Here is a 23205-nt window from a genome sequence, read left to right as displayed (position 1 = left end):
GAGCTGCTCTCTGTACCCCTTGGCTGCAAAATGTTCCAAATCTGGGGATATTCCAGGCACGCTGCAAAAACCACCTGTTCAGGAAGGCCTTTGGAGGGAGCCCGGTGTTGTCTTCCCAAGGTTGGCAGCTGGTGCAAAGGAACGTTTTTCCAGGTGATAGATTTGCTGAGTTCCTTCTGGAATAATTGTTAAATGCTGGTGGGGTTTTGTTGTAATATTAATTACGCATCAAGGCACCTGGAGCTTTGCAGTCTTAAAACAATAGAAAGATCCAAAGCATGGTTAACAGAAGGGGAATTTTGCAAAGCTGTTAGCAAACTGCTTTACTCAGTTTCAGAAAAGTCTGGGAAAAAATTTCTCAGCCCCGTCTATCACTCTCTGTGCTGGAAAACAGGCACGAAATAGTATCGAAGCAGACATCTCAGCAAAGGAGTGGGATGATGGATGCGGTGCCCTTTTCAGATGATGGTTCGGAAGGCATTTGAAGATTGTTCTTCAGAGGCCATTAGAGGAGGAGAGACTAGTTGTGTGGCAGGCAGGATCAAGGAGGGTGTGTGTTTGCTGTGTGGTGTCAGACTCAGAATGATACCAACCTTCTGAAACTAACTGCAATCACTAGTGGTTGTGAGTTGTGCTTACCCATCTCTCTCTCTTATATGTCATAGGCAGCCACCACTTTGATTTTTAATTGCCTTTTAGGTTGGCTACACAGGCTAACAGGGGGGGAAAAAAAAGGAATAAAAGCTTTTGCATGCTCGAATGAGAGATTTCAAGAGAAGGCATGAGGTATGGCAGTGACTGAGTAAATGTTTGTGTGCTGTATGGGATGTGGCTGCTATTGGTGGGGATGTCAGTGGGAACAGAAGGGAAATGTGCGCTTGGATGCTATGGGCAAGGCTTTGCCATGATCTCTGTTCAGACGAGATCGATGAGCTCTCCATGCTTCCTGCAGCTGTGTCCCAGAAGCCGTGCTCTGGAGGCACAGAGCTGCTCTGGTTACAGCCCAGCAGAGCTCCTCAGCTCCAGTGAGCTGCCAATACCGGCTCTGAGGCTACTGGTTGTCCCCTGTACACGTTGTCAGGGGTAAGATCCTGCCTGAGCATGGGCTAGTGCCTGAGCCATGTGATGGAAGCATCCCCTCCTTTCTGGCAGTTCTTTTCCAAATATTGCATTTCTGTTTTCTTCCATCGCTGCTGGTTGTGTGCATTATTACACTACTGATAATCAACTGGAAAGTACAAAATGGAGTTGTTTGCCTGAAATAACTTTTGGTTTTGCTTAACTCCCTCCCAGTGATATAACTAATTTTCAGCATTTAATGAGGCTTGCAAGCCAAACTCTGAGCACTGTGCAGGTGCCCTGACCTGAGCAGAATACACAACAGCATGGCAGCTGCTGTGCACAAAAGCATTCTGTCAGTTCTTGCATCAGAAGTAGAGAGATTCTCAATTGCTGTTGCAATTGTGATCACTTTGATTATATCAGAGAGTCATAGAATGGTTGGTTTCCCTACAATTACTCTACCCTTCTCTGTACCTTCTGTCCAAGTAGGGAGCTGTAGTCTTGCTGTGGGGTTCTGCGCTAAATTAGAAGGGATTTTGTAGAATCATAGAATGGCCTGGGTTGCAAAGGAGCACAATGCTCATCTGGTTCCAACCCCCTGCTGTATGCAGGTCGCCAACCAGCAGCCCAGGCTGCCTAGAGCCACATCCAGCCTGGCCCTGAATGCCTGCAGGGATGGGGCATCCACAGCTTCCTTGGGCAACCTGTGCCAGTGCCTCACCACCCTGTGTGAAAAACTTCCTCCTGATATCCAACCTAAAGCTCCCCTGTCTCAGCTCAAAACCTCTATTTCTCTTGTCCTTTCTCTGCATCTCTTATTGAAAGAGAAAATCAGGGAATTTCCCCCTAGCAGCAAGACCTGGCTCAGCCAGAGCACAGCACTCCCCTACAGCCAGCATGTGTTACACTTGGACTACAACCCATCCTACCCTAAAATTATGGCTTTTGTCAGCTGGTGATATTAATCTTCCCTCTAATTTCTTTCAGAGCAGACTGAGCTAAATCCTAGATGCTAACAGCTGATTTTTTTTCCCTTATACTCCAGGCTACCGACTCAGATTACGAAGACGAGCTGCCAAAGCATTCCTTTGTGAACCATTACATGAGCGATCCCACGTACTACAACTCCTGGAAGCGGCAGCAGAAAGGGGTGAAGCACCCAACATCCTACAGATACGAGGAGTGCTCCGCCAGCGAGACAGAACCCTATTTCCAGACTGTCATCACGACACAGAGCTCAGGAGGGGTGTACACCCCAACGGGACAGCCTGCACCCGGCTCCCGGACTCCAGTGACAGGCTTCTCCTCCTTCGTCTGACACGGGGTGGGAGGGAAGAGCCCGGCCGCGATGCCGGCACTGCTTGGGATCAGACAGCAGTGACCAGCGGCGAACTGTGGGTAGCTTCTCTATCAGGGTAGAGCGGATGGGAACACGGATGAGGCTGATCTGGTTTTGTTCTTTATTTGTCTTTTTTTTTCTTTTGTTTTGGGTTTGGGTTTTTTTGTTTCGTTTCGTTTCGTTTTGTTGGTTTTTTTTTTCCTGAAGACAATCAATTCTCAAATCACGGAGCTGAACTAGCCGAACCTTTGCTTAAAAAAAAATAAGGGGGGAGGGAAAGGAATTCTGAAAAGCGATGATTTTAAACCACTTGTGAATAGTTGGGGTTTTTTAACCACTTTTTTGTAACACTGCTTCAGGAAGCAGCTCCTGTGCCCTCTCTTCCCTCTTTCTTTCTCTCCCCTCTTCCTATCCCCCCCCCTCCCCCCCCATTTCCAAACAAGGAGGTGAATTCCCCAGATGCAATGAGAGACTTTGTGATGTGATTCGAAGAGAAAACATAAAACCTCCCAGGCTCCTTTTTTTTTCTTTTTCATTTCCTTCTGCCATCAGGGTCAAGAAGTTAAAAACAAGAAGGGACAAACTTATACATGAAAAGCAGACACCTCCTCTCTCCTCTCCTCTCCTCCTCATTGCTCCCCATGTTAGGAGCACTGGCTGATTCACTTAGGCTCAGATGTGTCACTGAGGCTGCTCTCAGCTCACTACTGGAGTTCATATGCTGAATTGCTGACCTGCTTTCCCTTCTTTTTCAAATGGGACCTGCTGGAATCTTTAAATATTCCAACTCCAGGGCCTCTAGAAGAGCAGATGTATCAAAAGAGCTCTGTAGGCAGCAGTGGGTGAGACAAATGGGAAGAATTTGGATGCAAGGTCAGTTTATTTTTGGTGTGGCTCTAATTCTCCCTTGTGGACTGCATGTGCTGTTTGAGTTGTTCGTTTTCAAAAGTCAAAGGACAAAATCCAGAAAGCCAGAGGAATCTTTCAATTAATTGCAGTGACAAGCGAGAGAGTCTGCTAATTGATGAGGGTTTTGATCATGAAAGTTACCCTGCCCTGTCAGTAGAAACAGAGCATTCTTTTTTGCCCAGACTCTGCAGTGATGCTTACTGGTCTGTAAAAAAATAAGTGGTACTTGGGTTTGTTTGATTTTATTTTTTTAGTACAAAGACACGTCACATGGATTGGGTGAGTTCTGGTGTCCACAGGTGCCTTTTATTCATTCTTCACCTTCATATCTAGGAGAAGCAACAAAGTGTCTCCAAATAAAGCTAATCAGGTTTTCAAGTTAGGGCTGTGAATTATCTTGTGCACATTTATCGGCTGCTTTGTGTGCTTGAAGCTACAGCCTTTGAAAAGGAGAGAGGACTTTTTGTTTATTTTCCATCCTTTTGTACAGCTCCCCTTTTGTTTTCTTTGTTTCTACCTTTTTCCTGACTCTGTTTAGCAGCACGTTGTTTGCTCACAAGGAAACTGTCAGGGCTTTAAAGGAACTGAGTGCCGCCCTTGGATCTAGCAGCATTCCTGGATCACTGCACTTTTTATCACAAGTATGAAAGGCAAATTTGAAAGGAGGCACAACCTCGCCACTCCAGCACCTGGCGTTCCCTTCCAGATGGATGTAGGTCAGCCAGGAGAACTGGCATCCTGCTGCTTGCTGATGTCTCACCAGGGCACGTGTGGGCACTGTTCCCATTGCAAATTGTCCCTGGAGAGAGGAAAATTGTCCTCTCTAGGGAGATGCAGGACAGCGATGGCACTGGATGATAATGTCTTAAAGGCAGGTTGTTGAAACCAACTTAATGTTGATGACACAGCCTGCCTGTCCGTGCTCTTAGGGCTGGTTAGAAGCTGCTTGGTTTCTTCTCACCTGAACAGGTGAGGTCCCAGCAGTCACCTTTCTGTGCCTCTCAGGCAGGGCAAACCAGCTTAGAACTGCCTGTGCTCTTTGGCACTGCCTCTGAGCCCTGCTGCTCTTGGTGCATACAGATTCTGGATAGCACTGACACTGGATTGTTGTTCTTCTCCAAAGGCTCCAGAAAGAAAGAATTCAAAACCAAAAACCCCCTCGGATGTGTTCAGGGGCTTTTGAGTTTGGAGTAATGATTCGTGGATCATTAAATCACAAGGGACTTCTAAAGGTTACTTAAGCCAAAACCCTGTGAGCCATCCTCCTCTCCAGATCTGGGTAGGACATGTGTGGGATAGAGGAGAGGCTCTAAAGCAGGTTACTTGAGCTGATGGTGAAGAGGAATGCAAAACAAACAGGAAAAACCACTGCCTTCTCTGCACTTTGACTGTTCTCTTAAGCCATACGGACTTTGCTTTAATTACGGAACTGACAACGAATTGTTTGCAGTCTGCATTTTTTGGTTTCTTAGGCAAATTTACCTGTGTGACTTTCCATTTAGTTTTCTTTTTCCATGCATCAGATTACTTATTTTAAACCTCTTATTATACATACATGGGACACAAAGGTGCTATTGCTGTTGGGGTGCTAAATGGGCTCATCCAATGGCTCAGAGAGGCAGTGCTATGGGAGTCTTTCATGGACCACTGAGGGACTCGTGGATACAGTTTAGAACAAGATAGATCACGTATTGAAGATCTTGCTCCAAAGGACAGCGTGGGGTGAGTAGCTTCATATCTCCTGAATACTGCTGGATCTAAACTGCTGTAAGGTGCAATTATTCCCTGGGACTGTTCCGATACCACATTGAGTAAAAAGGCAAGAAAACCACGGGGAATGAAGAAAATGGAATCTGTGGTCACAGTTGCACCGAAGGCAGACATGGGGAGCAGCACAATCTGTATAAAGCAAGAAGAAATGATCCCTTTTTTCTCAGTGCCATCTGCAACTGAAATGCTCGAGCTCTCTGGGGTCCTGCCGCGTTGGCTGCACAGCCCTTTTCTTCTGACTGCCACCAAAATGAAAGGTTAGGAGTGATGCCTGGAGGTCCTGCTGATCTGAGCAAAACCATCTCTGTTCCATTCCAGATCATTATTACTCTCAATGTTGTTTTGTTTAGCAGTTGGCTTTTCTTACTTACAGGTTTATTTTATTTAGGCTTTCGCTCAGTGTGGACATGCACTGCCCTGCTCACTCCTAAAATGAGAACAGGATATGAGTTCTCCTGCCCAGTTCACTTATAGCTACATGCATGATGCCTGTGCCTTCTTGCTCACATGCTGTATTGCAAAATGTGACAAATAGGTAGGTTTTATTTACTTCTGATACCAGGTAAATTGTTCCATCTAGAAGGAAACACTCCATCAGTTAGCAAGAAAGCTCTCTCTTATAGCTGTAATCTTTGGGAATTACAGCTTTGAAATATGACTTTTAAACATTAGCTGTCATTTTACAATAACTTCACCCATCAAATCCACTTCTGTTTCCTTCTTCTTGTTTAGAACCATCTTGAAAAATGAAGACTTATATGTAAAACTCCTTGTTAGGGCATTTTATTTGTATTTATTTATTTTCTCTGCCTTGTTTCTCAGGTCTCCGGGTGACTGTTATTAAAAAATAAAAGCAACGTTATGAAATGACCGAGGGAGACGTTTCAGGGAACAGCTTAACAGGAGCTCATTTTTCATGTGGTAGCCATGGGAATATCCCATTTCATGCAGAAGAGTGCCATGTCACACACGGTGTGTCCCCCAGCACAGGTTGCTCCCTCAAGTGGAATATTTTCCATTCCCACCTCTTAATCTCAATTTGGTGCATGGCTGGTGCTGCTGGGTGAGAAGGGACAGGAGAGGGCACTCTTCTGCTTCCACTGGGGACAGCCTCTTCTTCCCCACCCCGGGAGTCAGCAGCTGGAAATTCCCTTGTGGGGAGAAATGAGATCGTGTTGGTCAAAGGCTTTCAGAGGCAACTGCTGAAGGAATCACCCTGTGCCAAGTGATCCCAATATTGGAGGCAGTTAGCACTTAAAAAGGGGAGGGAAAAAGAGAGAGAGAAAAAACAAAACAAAACTAATCCATTAACCCCAAAGTAATTTTTTTCCTCCTCATCTGGAATGCTAAAACCAGTGATGCTTTGCAGATGGACTGAGATCTCGTTTCTTCTGCTTATGTCCAAGCCTCTGCCAGAAGCTGCTGTAGCAATATATTAGAATAAATATCCAGGTCTGTTTTGAAGGGGGGATACATTTATTATCTTTGTCATTGCTCTCCTCAAGAAATACATCGGGTCATCCAAAGATTATCCAATCTGCTCTCCAGAAAGGGAGGATAGAAAGCAGTTCATGCAGACAGAGCACCGGTGTCTTCTCCCACTTGCAGTTTTCAGACTAAACAGGGCAATCCTTTTAGAGAAAGAATTTGTCAGGGAATTTTAAAATAAAAGAATGATGACTTTTGGCAGGGCCACTATAAATCAGCCATCCTGGAAACCTGAGACATAAGAGAGAACACGATCCCAAAACATCCCATCTTTGGCAGTTTCCTTTATCAGTAGTAGCCGAAAGGGCACATGCAATGAGGGATTCTATTTGGAGAGCAAAAGCCATCACAGAACCACTGCTAGACAGGCAAGTTGTATTGCAGACCATGTCGTTCCATCTGGAGTTCCTGCTATTGCAGGAATGATCAGCATGGGTGGAGTCCATGCAGCATCATGGCATTAGGAGAGGTTTGTTGCTGTTGAGCTTACACAGAGGCCGCACGCATGACAACGTGGTTGTACAGTATGCTCTGAAACCTTAGGGAAAGCCACTCTTCAATTAGGAGCACACAAACCCCAAAACTGAACATGTTGGATTGGGGTTGAGCCTCTAATGGCTTTACCTGACAAATCCCTTCATCATATTTTTTGTATTCCTTTTCTTCCCCCTGCATCTCAGACCCAGCCCTCCCAGGCAAAGTTGGCTTGCACTTTGTGAAGGTGTGAAGCTTGCCACCCACTGTAGTAGAGCCAGCACTGATAAGCACACGTGTGACACATGGGACAGGTGAGATGTGTTTGAACAAGAGGTGAGATTCCTTTGTGATTTGAGATTCAGGCGTTGACTCAGAACTTTTACCTTCTCAAAGCTGCCACCTGCCCTTTTTAAATGGCCTTGGAGCCTCAAGACTTGACAGGAAAATCATTATTTCTGTTGATTACTGTTTGATCACTGTGCACTCTCCTGGGGCTTGAATCACTGGATATAGAGACTGGCACAGGGTCACAGAGCTTTATATCAAAGTGTTTTCCCATCGATGTCCAATTCTTTCCATCTGGAAGGGACACCTTTCTGCTTGTCAGCAGACGTGGTGATGTCCTGCAGGTGGGACCTGGGATGTGGCATCCACTCTCCCCGGTGGTGATGCTGAGCCCATGGCAGCAGTAGCAGGTTGCTTTGCCACTCTTGGGATGGGATCCGTCCTCTGACCTGGTTCCTGCTGTCAGCTCAGGGGTAGGACCACCTTACACAGCTGTTTCGGAGTTACCCTTTAGTGTAGTGTGGTTATCGGGTCAATTGCTTTCACTTCAGTGTCTCCTTGGGGATTTGCCCTGGATTTCCGTTCCACGCCTCTCGTTAAGCCTCACCTTCACCACTCCACTATTTTATATGAGAAAGTTACTTCTTCTTTTGCAAAACTGCTTCTAATTAAAAGAACCCTTTTGGAACGCGTGTGCCTTTGGTACTTTTATTGAGGGGTGGGATGAGGGGTGGTGGGGAGAAAATGTTTTCAAGCCATTTCTGTTATTTTTGGCTAGAAGAAATGGTTTGGTACCTTGCCAGAGTGTTCACGATTTAACAGCTCAGGACAGTGAAAATGTAACACAGGCTGAAATTCCACGCTGTTAGTTCTGGGCTATAAAATCTTATAATCCCTCGCTGCTTTTTGAGCTCAAACGAAGCTCTCAAATCGTTTACACCCAAAATTTGGTCAGCCTGAAATTTGTGGTGTTCAGTGGTGATAAACTTCCTCCCGGATGAGCTGAAACCCATTGGGGCTGCTGGTTTGTGTGCTTTGGTTGTCCCTGCAGGGTGGGAGCAGCCGTTATTCAGGTCCCACAGGGGTGCTGGTGGCAGTGGGCTGGATCCTACCTCCTGTAAACCCATGCAGCCTTTACAATGGGGAGGTGACTGTGGCTTTTCCCTGGCAGGGAAGCAAACCACACGCGGGCAGGTTGGCTGCAGCCCTGCTGGAAAAGGTGAGAGGTGGGAAATCATTGCTTTCCAAGGGCTGGGAGTCAAACTGCTAAGGAAACAACTCTTGTTTTCCTGCTCCTGAAAAGGTTATTGTAAACAACGCAGTGTTAGATAAATACAGGCACCCCCCTGACTGGTGGCATGTAATAACTTAGAGGTATCAACGTGCCCATTTTGAAGATGAAAATCTTCACACTGTAGAATTTTGTGAGCAAGGCATTATTCTGCAAAATTGCCAGAACACACAGCAGTACTTTTTTTGAGGTCATTCAGCCCCAAAGTGCATCGTCCTCTGCTTCCAGCCCTCACTCTGCTGTGGACATGTTTCCTTTGTGCATGTTTTTATGGTTAGGAATGGAGCACGGACATAAACACTGGAGTGGATGGGTAATCTGCCATGGCATTTGTAGCCTAAACAATACCAGAGCACACAGATTGACTTCCTGCCCTGCCTTGAGCAGCACAGGCAATGGCTTGACTGAATCAAGCAATCAGGGCTTTCACTGCTGACCCTTTTCCTGCTATTTGTCTCATTTGTTTCCTCTTCTTCCTCCTGTGTTTTTGCTCTAGGGTTATTTATTCTTCTCCTTGCTCCTTTTGTTTTCATTATTTAAGTCTGCCTCTCAGTTTTATATATATATATATATTATTTTTTTTTTCCCTCCTCCTCTTGCTTTGACAATCATTTTCATTCTGAGCCTGCTTTTCTCACAAAATCAAAAGGAACTTTATCTGAACACATTTTTCTTCATTATTTGTGCACATCCGCCATGCCCTAAGAACGGGAGTCCTGCTTTGCTGTATTGTTTCTTTGGAAATGCAGGATGTATCCCTCTCTGAGCCCAAGCAGTATGATCACTGAAGCTTTGGTCTGAGCTCCCAGGCCCATGGAGACCTTTGTTAGGTAGAGACCCTCATTAGGTAGAGACCCTCGTTAGGTAGAGACCTTTGTTAGGTAGGCAACTGGTATCTTTACCACTTCGTTTTCTAGCTAGGGTAAGATTAAGTCATGAGACTGATGATATGAAGTCATTCTGCAGCACTTTCACAGACAAGCATCTCAGCTGCCAACAGGGCTGATGAAGTCATCTGCAAATTCAGAGAGTATTTCCCTATATATGGAAAAAACCCTACAGTTATCAGCACGTGGTGGAAGAGGAAGCAACCCACGCCCATGGAGTCACTGATAGGCATGGCTCTGCGTTGTGCAACTCTCAGAGGCTGAGGTCAGCAGGCGCAGCACAGCCTGTTTTCGAGGAAAGCAGCCTTGCAGTGACTGAATCAATGACCCTGCTGCTCCTTCTCACTCCTTGATAACATGGGACTGTGCCAACGCTCACTTTGTGCACTGAGCAGAATGCATGCACAAGGCTGAAGGGCAGTCCTGGAAAAGGGCTGTGTAGTGCAGCCCAGGGCCTCGTGCCAGGAGCCATAAAGCACCATACAAACACGGGTAACCTCACCGCAGCCCAGTCAGGCTGGAAAGATAAATATTCCTTTCTTTTTAGCAGGAGAAATTTGAGGCCCAGATGAGCTCTGCCTATGGGACCATGCATAGTCTGTGTGCCCAAGTGGCCTCACTTGCAGACGTCCTCAGTGCAGGGCAAAGAAAACACATCTTTCTTGCAAAGCAGCAGGACAGGTTATTTTTGGGTCTCTATAAATTGTCTCTGTTCTCCAGTGCTATCGCTCATACCATACCAGGGGAACACAACTGACCTAATTAAAGTCTCATTCCAACAGAACAAGACTCAACTAGTAAATACAAACTTTAAACAAAAAAAAATCTTGGGTTCTTTTTGTGTACGTACAAGCTGATCTGCTTGGGATGAACAGCATGGAGGCGGGGGCTGGGAGGAGCAGGGTAACTAGAGTCACCAGGGAAAATGAACTATGGAAACTGTGGAAACAGGGCAAATTTTCAGATTAATTTGTGGGACAGTAACTGAATCATGCAGGAGACCTTCTCCTCTGGGACAAAACCTTGTGTAACCTGACGGGAATTAGGAAGTATTTTATCACCCACAACAGAGGGGACAAGGAAAGGAAGGATTCAGCATTTCAATCCTCCATCCCAGAAAACCCTCCCAGGCAGACAGGTGAAGGTGCTGCCATTGATCCGCACCACAGGAACAAGGGATGAAGAGAGGAGATGCCTAAATTGCATAGAGCAGGTAAGGGTTAACCCAGCTAGCCAAGCTGCTCCAGCCCTTCCTGCTGGGTTTCTTGGTAGGGATCCTGCCCAAACATGTTTCCAGTGGCTCACATCCAGCTCTCACTGATAAGGAGCTAGTGACAGTGAATGAACCATGAGGCAAACAGCTCCAGCACACTTGGTGCCTGTGCACATGTGCTGCAGGAAAAGCCATCCATGAGCAGCAGCACTTCATGGCTGTCCCCATTCCCCACCTCCTTAAGAGCAATTAACACAGCACAAGCACACCTGGGCTGAGCCACCCGCAGCAGCCTTGCTGCTCCCAGGCCAGGAGGAAGGTGCTCTCAGGACATTTCCCCTTTCACTACCTTTTCTCCTGCAGAAAACAGCACCTTCAGCAGTTTTAAGCATAAAAACCACAGGGCTTGGCACAGTATTGACCCTTCAGTGAAAGGAGAAACCCTGCCCAAGGTTTAAAGTTTGAGCCAGGGAGTAAACAGGACTCCTCCTTCTGCATCACATGAGCACAGTCACAGCTGCAAGATAAAAAGCTCATATAGTGAAGCCCAAGCTGTGTGGGAGGAGTGCTGTTAGGCTGTGAGTTTGATGGGGTTCCTTCCAGACCTTTCCCCCATCACTTGGTTGCTCCTCATTGCTTTCCTGAGCCTCCTGGTGCTGTAAGTAGTGGCTGGTGGACAAGCACCCTGGTACAAAGTGCATTCACAAATGCTAAAAACCATTTTGGGGTGTTCCCATTTTGTTTGCAAGGCTGATAAGCAGGGGTAGGGGGAGAGAGAAGGGAATCATGGCCCAGGGCAGCCAGCTGAGAGCATTGGCTGCCTGCAGAGACCTTGCACTGTCCTGGTGTTAGTGGGAAGGGATGGGGCTTGGAGAGGGTGTAAAGAGAAATTTCTGGGGTTTAGAGTGTTTCGTCTTGTTTGCTTTACTGCAGGGATCCAGAAGCAGGAGCAGCTTTGCTTTTGCTGCAGCAAACTGCCTGGTTGCCTATGTCAGTCATAGGAACTGCACTCAGGTGCACCCCAAGGTGGTCCTGGGGCCCTCGCAGAAGGAGAGCAGCCTCAGCAGGTCTGCTGCTGCATGAAGCAGACCAACACTGCAGCCTTTCCTGTGTGGCAGGAAGCAGCTATCTAACCTACAGTCAGGGTGAAGAGCCTTCTCTTTTCATTGCATAAATGCATCTCACACCCTGGCTTTGTTCTGCAGCTATGGGATATGGCCCTACCAGACCTTCAAGAAGCTGGGCATTCCTGGCCCACAGCCTGTGCCATTTTTGGGAACATTCCTGGCATACCAACAGGTGAGTAAGGGCAGCTGCTGCTCCAGGTCTGCTTTAGGTTCTCACTGCTGGTACTGCTTTTCCTGTACTTAAGACATCTATTTTCTCTGTCCTTGCTTCCTTGATCCTTGCAATGGTACCATCATTAAAGCTAGAAAAGACTACTGAGGTCATCCAGTCCAATACTTTCAGATAGGAAGCTCTACAAGAGTGTACAGAGAAATAAAAAACATCTCTAGGTTCTGGCTGATCTGAATGAGGTATGTTCTGTCTTTCTCTCGCTTCGCAGTTTAAGCTATCAGCTTCCTCCTAGATTTCTAGCCACAATCCAGCAGCTGAAAAGCTTTTGGAAACAAAGGAAGTAAGTGTCCTCCAGGCTGCTGCTTCCAGAGCATCGTGTGCTGAGCATCTGTGCTTTGTCAGTGCTCAGCAATCCCAGCCCAGTCACTCTCTGTTCCACAATCTCAAAACTCCAGTGAACAGATTTCTGTACAACGCTGTAACATTTCCCAGTTAGCAAACCTTTCCAAATAACAAGGTGTTAGCCAGCTCCAGATAACTGCCTGCAAATGCAGGACGAAATGTATTAGCTTCAGCTTCTATGAAAGAGGCATTTTACCTTTTGTTTGCTGGGCTCACAGCATGGCATGTACTAACTGGTTTAGATGATGCATGGCACTATGCATTCCATAGGTTTCATCCTCCCATCTCTACATTACATTTTCAGCTCTGGTTGGCTGGTGGAAGTTGGAAGGGCAGTTCACTTTCTCTGCTCTTTATTCCCTTCAGTGCCAATGTCCCTCAGTGTCTGTGTGTCTCCCTGGCCTCTGCCAGCAGCTTTGATCGCACTTTCTCTCTCAAACTGTTCGTTTCTTGTTTCCTCTTTTGCAGGGGCTCCTGAATTTTGATCAGATGTGCTTTGAAAAATATGGTAAAATCTGGGGGTGAGTTACCATTTGCAGAGCAAAATTCCCTGCAAATCTTCTGTTTGGGGTGCTTATCTGTCCCAAAATAGAACATTGCCATTGTGTCCCCAGTGCTTTAATGCCAGCAATGACAAGCTGGGGCATGGGTAACATCCAGGATCACTCCTGGAAATGTCTAAATCCATCTTTGCAGGATTCTCTCCTGCTGGAATTTCAGTACAGTGCAGGGCTGGAATGATTGCAGCCAGTTCTGGAGACTTACACTTGTATGAGCTTTGAGAATAATCTTTTTTTTTTTTTTTCTTCCTACTTTGGGATCATTCAGAACTCACTATAGTGGAGTTAGTGACCTCAGGGCCAGGATCTCCCCATCCTCCAACACCCAGCACATCAGCGCAGCCGTGCCTTTATCTCTCAGCTCCAGATGCGTTAGTGTAGGAAGGCACCAATCACTTCCCAACCACGCAGCCTGCCCAGAAAACTCTGCTGCTGGTGTCAAACTGAGCCTCGAGCCTTTGAAGCCACTTTTCTGTCTGTCTGGAGCAGAAAGCGAGCTGCAGGCTGCTGCAGTGCGTTTCATCCTGCTCCCTCTTCCCCCAGCACCAGGGCATGAGCTCCCTTTCAGCCTTCTCTCCCTGCTCTGCCCTGGTTCCGTGCAGGCAGGCACAGAGCTCTCAGCATGCTTCTCTTGGGAACCTCTTAAATCCAAGCCAAAGCATCGCACAAAATCCATAGGAGCTTTGTGAAAACCTAGCACAATTTTTGGGAAGATGAAATGTTCTCAAGCCTCTTGAAGATTGCAGCTTTCCTTGGCCGTGGCTCGAGGCTCCTGCCATTCAGCTTTCAAGTTTTTTGATTGGAAAATAGAAAAAACAGATGAGTTTTTCCCCCTCTCATTGCCTCATAGGCCACGCAGGGAGATCTCTTTCCCCCACAGGTAGGCTGTTCGGGGGGGTTTATTGAGTCCAGCCACTAGTTGCTAAAGCTGCCTTTTATCTGAACGCACACTGCTATGAAAATCCTTCTGCAACAGCACAGTCGATGGTTAGAAATGCTCATGCTGTCTGTGTTTGGCCCTGTCCTTTTTTCCCTCGTTTCCTCTTTTACTGCATAATAAAACCGTTTCTCATCCCCTTGGCTGCTTTGTCAGAGGGGACGCAGCTGCGTGGACCCTGCGGGCTGCAGTGGTCCCTGAACAGAGCAGCAGACTGCTTCTGCTCTGCGTGACTGTGAGCAATGCACTGACCATGACTTTCTCTTGGCTTAGGATTTTTGATGGCAGGCAGCCCATAATGGCTATTCTGGACCCCGCGCTCATCAAAACCATCTTGGTGAAGGAGTGCTATAGCACTTTTACCAATCGCAGGGTGGGTATCCGTGCTTCCCTCTTGGGTGCAGAGAGCATGCACCAAGGAATGAAAAGTTTCTTCTGTTTCTGAGTCTCTCTGGGCCCTTCAGCAAGCAGCTGCTCTCTGTCATGCCCTGATTTATTGACAGTATTGCCAATGAAACTCTGCTGGAGCAGTGGGGAGGCCAGTCTGGCTGGGACATCAGCCTAGGTTTGCAGTGGAATTGATGTCCTGTCCACATCTTACGCTTTCGTTTCCATTTCTGTTTGCTGGTAGAGGTAGAGCTGCTATGAATTCAGGGGCCAAGTCAACACTCCATTATTGTTGTTAGTCGTGGTGGGCTTTTTGCTTTTGTTGTTGCTGTTGTTTTTTTCCACTGCTATATTGTTAAAGGGATCTGGGAACCTTCGCCTGTTGCCCTGCATAACCATGTCCCTTTTGCTGTAAAATTTTACCTTTACAGGTCTTTGGTCTGAGTGGGAGACTGGAGTCAGCTGTTAGCATGGCTGCGGATGACCAGTGGAAAAGGATTCGCACTGTGTTGTCCCCAACATTCACCAGCGGGAAGCTGAAAGAGGTAAAGAAAAGCACTGACTGAGGTTGGAAGTAATACCTTCCCCATGGCCTCCTCCTTTCTCCTCCAGAAGCTGTAGACTTGATCACTGTGGCTTGGCAAGTTGCAGGTGGCCGTGAAGAGTTGACCAGCCTTGCTTACAGGGTATGAAGGAGTCAATTACTCCTGCTTTGTTTTGCGTTTCAGATGTTCCCTATCATTGAGAGCTATGGTGAAAAATTAGTGAAAAACATTGAGAAGAAAGTGGCTAATGAAGAGCTCTTGGACATGAAGAAGTAAGTAACCATGTGGAGCGGACACAAACATGTCTGTACTCAATGTGGCCATGGAGCCATTTGGAAAGCCATTTTGGAAAGTCATAGATGTGGATTTTGTTGTCATTTTCACAATCTCTTTTTACCGATGAGAATCAGGATGAGTACCACAGTCCAGTGCTTTCCAACGATAGCCTAGGTTTTTACACTGAGAAAGATCAGGGGGATGAATGCAAATGGGGGAACTTTGGGAAAATACAGTGCTGGCTACAGTCAAATTGGGGCTGGAGCTGCTGTGTTAGGAGTCTGCACTGAGTCCTTGGTTAAAAGTTTCCCTCTCAGGGATTTATCCTAGACAGGCTGTTATTCACTACTCTGGGCTTGTCCTGTTCACTCTCTTTTCTTCTCTACACAGCATTTTTGGAGCCTACAGCATGGATGTGGTGGCCAGCACTTCTTTCAGTGTGGATGTTGACTCCATGAGCAAACCCAATGACCCCTTTGTCACCAACATTAGGAAATTTCTCAAATTCAGTTTCCTAAGCCCATTATTGATGTTCATAGGTATGACACTCCTCATCTTATAAAGCCGTGAATTGGTCACACATGGTGACCACCTGCATTTCCTTTTAGCTCCCTTATCTCGGAGCCCACTTTGCTATTTGGGGGGAGCACTTTGCAGAATCCGATTCACCCCAGCAGGTCTGTAGAAGTATTTCCCCAGGGAAATCACAGTCAAGTTTTGTGCAGCTCTTGTGGGTCTTTGCTGCAGCCTCATACATGCAGAGATCCTGTTTGCCATGAAGAACTTGTGCTTCATACCACAGAGAGCTGCACTCAGTGCAGAACTGAGGGCATATCGTGATATGAGATCAGGAGACTGAAAGAGCTGAAGGCAGGGAAAAGCAATTTGTTGGGTATAGGTGTAGATTTGTCCCACTTCTTTCTGTTAGTTTAGAGGGCCTTGCTCTAAATCTATGCATGTTGTTCTTTTCTCACCTTCTAGTGTTGTTCCCCTTCATGATCCCAGTGCTGGAGAAGATGAATGTGACGCTGTTATCTAATGAAGTCATGGACTTCTTTGATGTCTTCTTCATGAAAATGAAGAAGGAACGGGAAAAAGGGCACCACATGGTGAGTACCCAGGTGGCCTTTTCACTGTGCTGTTCTGAGCAGAGGTGGAACCTGGTCATGTCTTTAGAAGCTATGGTGGATTTATTTTCTTCTCTCTGTAATAGCTCCCAGCTCATTAAATGTGGGGAGGGCCAGAAGCATGCTCTACCTGGGCTTCCACATGGGGAAAGTCAATGCAGTCATCTGGTCTGAATCTCCAAGTGCTCTGAAGTTGTGGGGCTGGGTGTAGCAAGCCCCTCAGCACAGAGCTTGCGCTGGACAAGATTTGGTTCCTCCCTCCCCTATCTTCTGACTGCCTCTGTTCCTCCCCAGGACCGAGTGGACTTCCTGCAGCTGATGATTGACTCACAGAGCTCACAGGATGGCTCCAAGTCTGCTGGGGAGAAGGACTCGTACAAATGTATGTCTTGAGATCTGTCCTCTCAGCAGAGAGCAGATGGTTCTAGTTAAAGAGAGGATGTGGGAGAAGACTGTAGTCTTTTATTCTATGGGGGTCTCAAGGTTGCAATAGCAGGGCCATAATAATGCTTATTGCATATGAGTTGTATTTTATTATATCTCATTTCTCAGGATAAATCCCAAGGGCTGTTTATCCAACAAAGAGCAAAGTCCTCTCTGAAGGCCAGTGATGTTGGCTGTGCTTTGTAAAGCACACAAAGCCCATATGTTGCATGCACCTTCCTCATCTACAAGCTCACCTCTGTTGCTCATCCTAGGTAAACTGTTGGATTCGAAAAATAATGGATCAGCCAAGGCAAAGCCCAGTTCACCAACATCTATCTAGGCAGGAAGCTTGTTAACTTGTGATCTGCGAGGACAGGATATTTGGATGTTGCCCCATGCTGCAGCCTGCATTCTGGCTGCAGTATCAGTGTGGAATTCTGTACCATCTCTATTACTGCTGCCACAGGGCTACTGATCCCTCAGCACTATCTGGCTGAACTCAGAGCCCAGAGGAGCTGCTTGGCATCTCCTCACCTCTAATTTTCCCCAGCACATGCCCATATTTTGTTTTTTGCCCAGGAAGCACGCTTCAAGGAGATAACAGATATTCTAGATGAGGATCAGGCTATGCTGAGCTTCACCAGTTTAATTCTGCTTTCAAAGACAGCGAACTAAGACTGCCAAACTTGACAGTGGTTCTCTGGCTTCACACCAGTGCCAGGCTGCTGACTGTGTTGCCAGAGGCTGCCAGTCCATGTCAGCTGGACAGGTCTTCTATCAGGTATTAAGTAGTTATCAATAGCATTACCTGGATGACAAGCAGGATCTTGGATTCCTGAAGGTTAATCACTTTTGTGCTGTAGATTTCAGCTTCTTACATGTCTTTGTGCCTCTTCTCAGCATTAAGTGATGAGGAGATTCTGGCCCAGGCTCTTATCTTTGTCTTTGCTGGTTATGAAACCACCAGCTCCACCCTCAGCTACATCTCCTATCACCTGGCCGTGCACCCTGATGTGCAGAAGCGACTCCAGGATGAGATTGATGCAAACTTGCCCAACAAGGTAAAGGAGAGTGGTGAGATGCTGGGGTCATTCCCACCTGCACCTTGGAAACCCTGCAGGGCTGAAGCCCCATGTTTGCAGCCATTTTGCAAGCCTTCCTCTCCCCCCACATCCCCAGGCTGCTCCTACATACGATGCAGTTATGCAGATGGACTACCTGGACATGGTGGTGAATGAATCCCTGCGGCTGTACCCTGCTTTGGGGCGGATTGATCGGATCTGCAAGAAGACAGTGGAGTTCAATGGGGTGACCATCCCAAAGGGCATGGTTGTCATGATCCCAATCTATGTGCTTCACCATGACCCGGCATACTGGCCCAAGCCAGAGGAATTCAGGCCTGAGAGGTGAGGACCAGGTGGGGGACAGCTGCACGTTTAATGTGATTCCTGGCAGGGGACATGGCAGAGAAAGCGGGGAATGCGTGATTATAACATTAAATTAGGCATTTATCAATGTCTGACATCTAGTCCCAGCATTACTGCGAGGGGAGTTTTATGATCTACATCCATAAACTGTGCATGGAATTTAATTAACTGCATTGAAGGAAGCGACAGTGAGAGCAGCTCCCAGCAGCTGTAACGTTGAGGGGTTTATGGTGAGATATTAAAACGAGAGCCATTGGGTGACTGGCACAACGCCATGCAAATCAGCGATGGAAGGGCAAAGATGGGTAGGAGATAAAACCTAATTTTTCAACTCCAGTTATGAAATAATTTCTGTATAGGAGGCTCTGTTAGCCCCTGAAAAATGAGGCAATGGCCCAAGGCAGACTTGGGACATCTTTAGTTGGCCAAGAAGACATTGAGGGCTGGCCCAGAAATCAGTGCCCTTGATGCTAACTCCAGTATGCAGATTTGTTTGCTTTTGAGACATAGCATGGCAGAGGCATCATGAAAAGCTTAGGGGTGGAGATGGGTCCTGCTGGGATCACCACAAACCACCAGGACCCAGGAACACTGCCTTGGCTGCAGGAAGAGCCACTCCAATGGGAGAACTCTGGCAATGGGCATGTTGCACCTCAGTTATTCCAGCAGTCTACTCCTTACACCAGGTGACAAATGGAAAGGGCAGATGGGCACGGACTCTTCAGGAATGGCTTACCTCACTGGGAGTTCATCAGAGGGTTGTGTTGGTGTCTCAGTAGTGAGGTACTTCACTGCTGACTTAACGTGGCCAGACCTCAAGCACTGGGACTGAAAGGCTTTCCTGACGTGAAAACCAACTGATCACTAAGAAGTATTACTAAAATGCTCAGTGGCGAATTCCTCTGTGAAGCTGATTGTTCTTCCCTGTTTTTCATGATGAGGAGAGGAATGGCTGACGTGTCTCAAAAGCAACCCTCCCTTTAGTCGCACGGGGGGGGATGTCTTTGTGTTCTCTCCGTCCTTTGATCTAAAAGGAAGACGTGAAGCTGTAGACCTGTGCGTTTCAGGGTTTGAAATTTGGGCTCAGCTTAGAGAGAGCTCTGAGAAAAGAATAGTTATGAAATCGTTAGCATATTTCTGGTCTTCACCTGATGCACCTGGAGATTCACGGCCACCTCCAAACAGCTGGATAAAAACAGAGGAGTAAGGTATCTGCTGGGACAGGAAAAAGGGTCTTGGCTGCATTCTTTTCATATGCATGGAATCGCAAAAAGCTTTTGCCTTCTCAGACCTCTCATTGCTTCAAATCTGAAAGCTGACCTATCCTGGAACGACAGTTCTTTCCAATCTTATTCATTTATGTTTTCTGTAATCAGGTTTAGTAAAGAAAACAGAGAGAACATTGACCCCTACACCTACCTGCCATTTGGGGCCGGCCCCAGAAACTGCATCGGAATGAGATTTGCTCTCCTTGTTGTTAAAGTGGCTGTGGTTGCCCTTCTGCAGAACTTCTCTTTCAGACCCTGCAAAGACATTCCGGTGAGAATACAGGATGATGTGTCATTATCTGTGCTCTGTTCCCACTGGGATGATCCTCCGTGCTTTCTTTTGTCTGCGTCTCAGGACAAGTAGGGATCTGACTCACTTACACATTAAATCCCTCTCATCCCCAAGATACCTATAACTTCAGGACCACTGAAGCTTGTCTGTGGGTTTGGGTTTTGCTGTTTCACGCAGAGACCAGGGAGGAAGATTTCACTGAGGATTAGAGAGGCGTGTGGGAATATCTGCATTTAAATGCTCTCAGTTGTTTTAAATGCTTCAGCACAACTTACTGATACTTTTTTTTTTTTTTTTTTTTCCAGCCTCTAGAGAGGCAGATTAAATGTTGGTGGGATGCATCAGGCTCAAATCCCTGAAGTGTTCTGCTTTGCTTTGGGTGCAGTTAAGCACTGGGGTGCTTTCTGCCTGCTGTGCCCTGCTGGTCTGTCCTGACCCAGCTTAGGCACAGCAGATCTCCTCCCCAGCCTGCTCCAGGGCTGTGTTTTGCAACATAAACACGGCCAGCAGCATTGAGGCCCTGAGACAGCAGAACACATCTCTTATGGGCCACCAGGCAGACTCTAAAGCGGAACAGTTTTTGAGCAAACATGATCTGAGCTAAATTTGAAGTGGTGGCCCTCTCCTGCTTTCAGGCTATGCAGGCTGAAGGACGCAGAGGTGAAGCAGGAGCAGGTTCCCTCCTTCCCACCCATTTTTGGGTTTGCATGGGCTCCCACACTGTGCTGGTGGGAACAGCTGTGCAGAACAGAGCTGCTCAATGCTGAAGCAATGCGATGACTGCTAGGAATTACCCATCAGCACGTCCTGAACACATGGCACCTCCCTGTGATGCAGACAGCTTGCAGTCTTCTACTGCTGCTCCTAGCTGTGAGCACTGGGTGCCCAGCCCTGACCTGCTTTGCTGCACCACCTGCCACCAAAGGTCATGCCATTAATCTGTTTTGCTCACTAGTTGAGCTTGGAGATTGAAACAGAGAGGGCACAAGTGTATTCAAAGGACATTTGCTGTATGAAACAAAAATACTCATAGAATTATTACTTGGCACAAGTGCTCGGCTGGAATCTCTGCAGGTTCAGATTGCTACTCAACTGCTAACCTGGAGGTGAAAGACTGTAATAGTCCATTAACAATGCAGTGACCTATCCACCCTCCCCCAAGTCTAATGACATTTTTCTAGTCCTCTGCAATCCATAAAATTGATTATTTTTATAACTGCCTTTAATTAAAGGGAGGCAAGTTAAATATGTATTGTATTATTGGTGGCCATAGGTTTATGGGGCTCTTTCAGGCTCATCTTCAGAAAGTGTCATGTATGTTGGATCAGAGGGGGAGGGAAAGATTCACCTGAGAACCTCCTTTTGGAATATATGTATGGATGTCTCTGCCTCCTCACACCCCCACTGATGGTACATTGGGCTCAGAGCCATGTTGCTGAGATTTCCTGAGGCTCACTGGGATGTGGGGCTTTTAGGGCAGCATGTATGGCTAGGGGAGCACTGTCTTTGTCCTGATGGGGAGAAGAACAGCTGGGGCATGAACAGCATGTCCTACAAGTTGCCTCCCTCCATCACTAGTTTCCAGAGTGTTATAGTGAGATTTCCACCCCAGCAGAGCTCAGCACTTTTCTGTGTAACACTTGTTCCTTCAGACTGATCCCAAATATCTCTCTTCATTTTTTCCTTCCCAGAGAGCTTATTGCTCCTCCTGCTCCCATTGCAGGCTCGCTGCCCTTTGTGGTGACACATTTTGGCATTAAACAAAATGGCACCAGTGCCCCTCTTTGGCTTCTGCTCCCTGGATGGATTCTGGCTGCTTTTGCCTCATTTCAGTAGTGTGCTGAGCTCCTCTTACAGCCCCAGGTGGATGCTGGCATTCACTAACCACTTGGTTCAAGAGCTGAGGGCTGCTATCCCCCAGCTCACAGCTGTTTTATGTGCACAGCAGTGATAGCTCTGCTATAAACACAGCTGCAAAGCCAGGCGGTGCACTGCAGACAAGGGGAGGCTGAGATGCGTGTGGGCTGGAGGGGTGTTTTCTATGACGTCAAAGTCCTTTTGCTCATCTTGAATGGCACTTCTGTGTGCTGTTTGTTTGTTTGTTTCTTTTTTCCTCAAGATCCCCCTGGTTCTGGACACAAAAGGTTTCATGCAGCCAAAGAAGCCCATTGTCTTGAAGATGGTCCCCAGAGCCCATGGCGATCTGCAGAACTGAAGGAGCTGTTCAGAGACTTTCAATCAATGTTGCTTTCCCTGCCCAACTCTGGAAAAGAGATGCAGATTGACGTGTGCACTCTTGAAATGTCAGTGATGCAAATCCCCATTTTGACATGGGGCATTAGGGGTTTGGCCTAGCATAATTAAAAGAGCATTATCCTAATGAAAATTCCTTGGCCTCAGATCCTGCTGTCCCAGATCACAATAGGCATTTTGCAAGACCATTTGTGCTCAGGTTATTTGGGTGTTTTTTTTCCCTCTCCTTCTGAAGAGGCACTTTGCTCAGCAATTTGATTCTAGACACTGTCAGTCTCTTCTGGCAGTGTAATTTAAATCAAGATAGCGAGAGCGAATAGCACATAGTTAAGTAATGCTACCATTGCTCCTGCTTCTACTGCCTGCTGGGCAGCTCTGTGTGTCTTCTGGTTTTATTCTCCTGGGGATGTAGATTTGTCCAGGGCTATTTCCTCAGCTATGTGCTCTGACCCTGACAAGTGTTAAAGTGGTCATGTCCTCACAGGGATGAATGTCTGTCGTAAATTTTCTGATACTGATTTATTTAGATTTTCTTAGGATTTCATGCGTGATTCAGATTGCAGACGAGTTAACTGGAGGAGCCCAGAGACAAGCAGTTGCCTCTAATGACTGGAGCTTTGTGGAGTGAGAGAGAAGTGCCCTGTGTGTTTTGCTGCTTGTTTGCTTGTTTCACCCCAGGCACACAGCTGTCTCTCGCACTAGTGACTGTCAGTACAGGCAACATCTTCTGCACTGCCACTGTGACACCTTTTAGTCTCTGACGTGCATTAGGCCACCGTAGGACAGAATTAACTGAATTAATGATGGCATAGGGTGCAGCACTGAGAGCCTTCAGATGTCCTGGACAGCCCTGGTCTAGCAGAAAAATGTTGCTTTTGGCTGTTGAGGACGGGGAAGTCTTCCCCATCCTTTGTCCTTGTTTCATGTTCTAGAGGACGTAATGCTCTGTGTTGTCCCGTCTCCTTCAAGCTGCTGATGAGAAGCTAATCACAATAAAATGCTCACTGCCTCTTTCACATAAAATTGAAATCAGTCTCTGCTTCTGCTCTGTCCTCTGTATACAGATGAATCTACCTGTAGGTCTCAGAAGCTTTTGGCCACAAAATGATGTGGTCCCATCACTGCTCCTAGCAGGGGTTCCTCATTCCTTAGGAGCTATCTTCAAAGCATCTCTGCCTCAAAAATCAGCACTACATAAGGGATACAGAAGCCAACTTTTGCAGCTTGTTTTTTTTCACCACGTTATCTCAAGACAAATTGCTGGAGGTGCTGGCTTGCATGTCTC

At 46.9% G+C, this 23205-nt stretch overlaps 2 protein-coding genes across 13 annotated transcripts in view; both read left to right on the top strand.

Moving 5' to 3' along the window:
- SDK1 (sidekick cell adhesion molecule 1) overlaps window positions 1-5128 on the top strand; it is a 359812-nt gene extending 354684 nt beyond the window's left edge. For all 7 annotated transcript variants that reach the window (XM_052679608.1, XM_052679609.1, XM_052679606.1 and 4 more), the window contains one exon: window positions 2108-5128. In XM_052679608.1, coding sequence (XP_052535568.1) covers window positions 2108-2380 — 273 coding nt within the window. In that variant the 3' untranslated portion in view covers window positions 2381-5128. The remainder of the gene's footprint in view (window positions 1-2107) is intronic.
- A 6106-nt stretch (window positions 5129-11234) lies between these two features.
- On the top strand, window positions 11235-22962 carry LOC128079222 (cytochrome P450 3A9-like). 6 transcript variants are annotated; one of them, XM_052680198.1, is made up of 13 exons: window positions 11235-11379; window positions 11927-12020; window positions 12891-12943; window positions 14193-14292; window positions 14738-14851; window positions 15035-15123; window positions 15518-15666; window positions 16109-16236; window positions 16549-16636; window positions 17581-17741; window positions 17860-18086; window positions 19484-19646; window positions 20303-21347. In XM_052680198.1, the coding sequence occupies exons 1-13, from the start codon at window positions 11309-11311 to the stop codon at window positions 20432-20434; spliced, it is 1569 nt and encodes a 522-aa protein (XP_052536158.1). In that variant the 5' UTR covers window positions 11235-11308; the 3' UTR covers window positions 20435-21347. The 6 variants fall into 6 exon arrangements, with proteins under 6 accessions (XP_052536158.1, XP_052536162.1, XP_052536160.1 ...); XM_052680200.1 differs by lacking the exon at window positions 20303-21347 and adding an exon at window positions 21359-21765 and having other exon boundaries at window positions 11236-11379; XM_052680199.1 differs by lacking the exon at window positions 20303-21347 and adding an exon at window positions 21787-22962 and having other exon boundaries at window positions 11238-11379.
- Window positions 22963-23205: the final 243 nt, after the last annotated feature.

This window comes from Tympanuchus pallidicinctus, unplaced genomic scaffold (assembly GCF_026119805.1).
Source record: "Tympanuchus pallidicinctus isolate F22 unplaced genomic scaffold, pur_lepc_1.0 scaffold18, whole genome shotgun sequence".
Taxonomy (NCBI): Eukaryota; Metazoa; Chordata; class Aves; order Galliformes; family Phasianidae; genus Tympanuchus; species Tympanuchus pallidicinctus.
Note: the sequence above shows the minus strand (reverse complement) of the source record. Positions and strands in the feature narration are given on the sequence as shown.

What these genes read in the sequence shown, in the direction of transcription:
- LOC128079222 (XM_052680198.1), top strand. Translation starts at nt 11,309, where the DNA reads ATGGGGTTCCTTCCAGACCTTTCCCCCATCACTTGGTTGCTCCTCATT. An exon ending in GGGAAAAAGGGCACCACATG is followed by an intron (nt 16,237 to 16,548) that starts GTGAGTACCCAG and finishes GTTCCTCCCCAG; the next exon opens with GACCGAGTGGACTTCCTGCA. An exon ending in GAGGAATTCAGGCCTGAGAG is followed by an intron (nt 18,087 to 19,483) that starts GTGAGGACCAGG and finishes TTCTGTAATCAG; the next exon opens with GTTTAGTAAAGAAAACAGAG.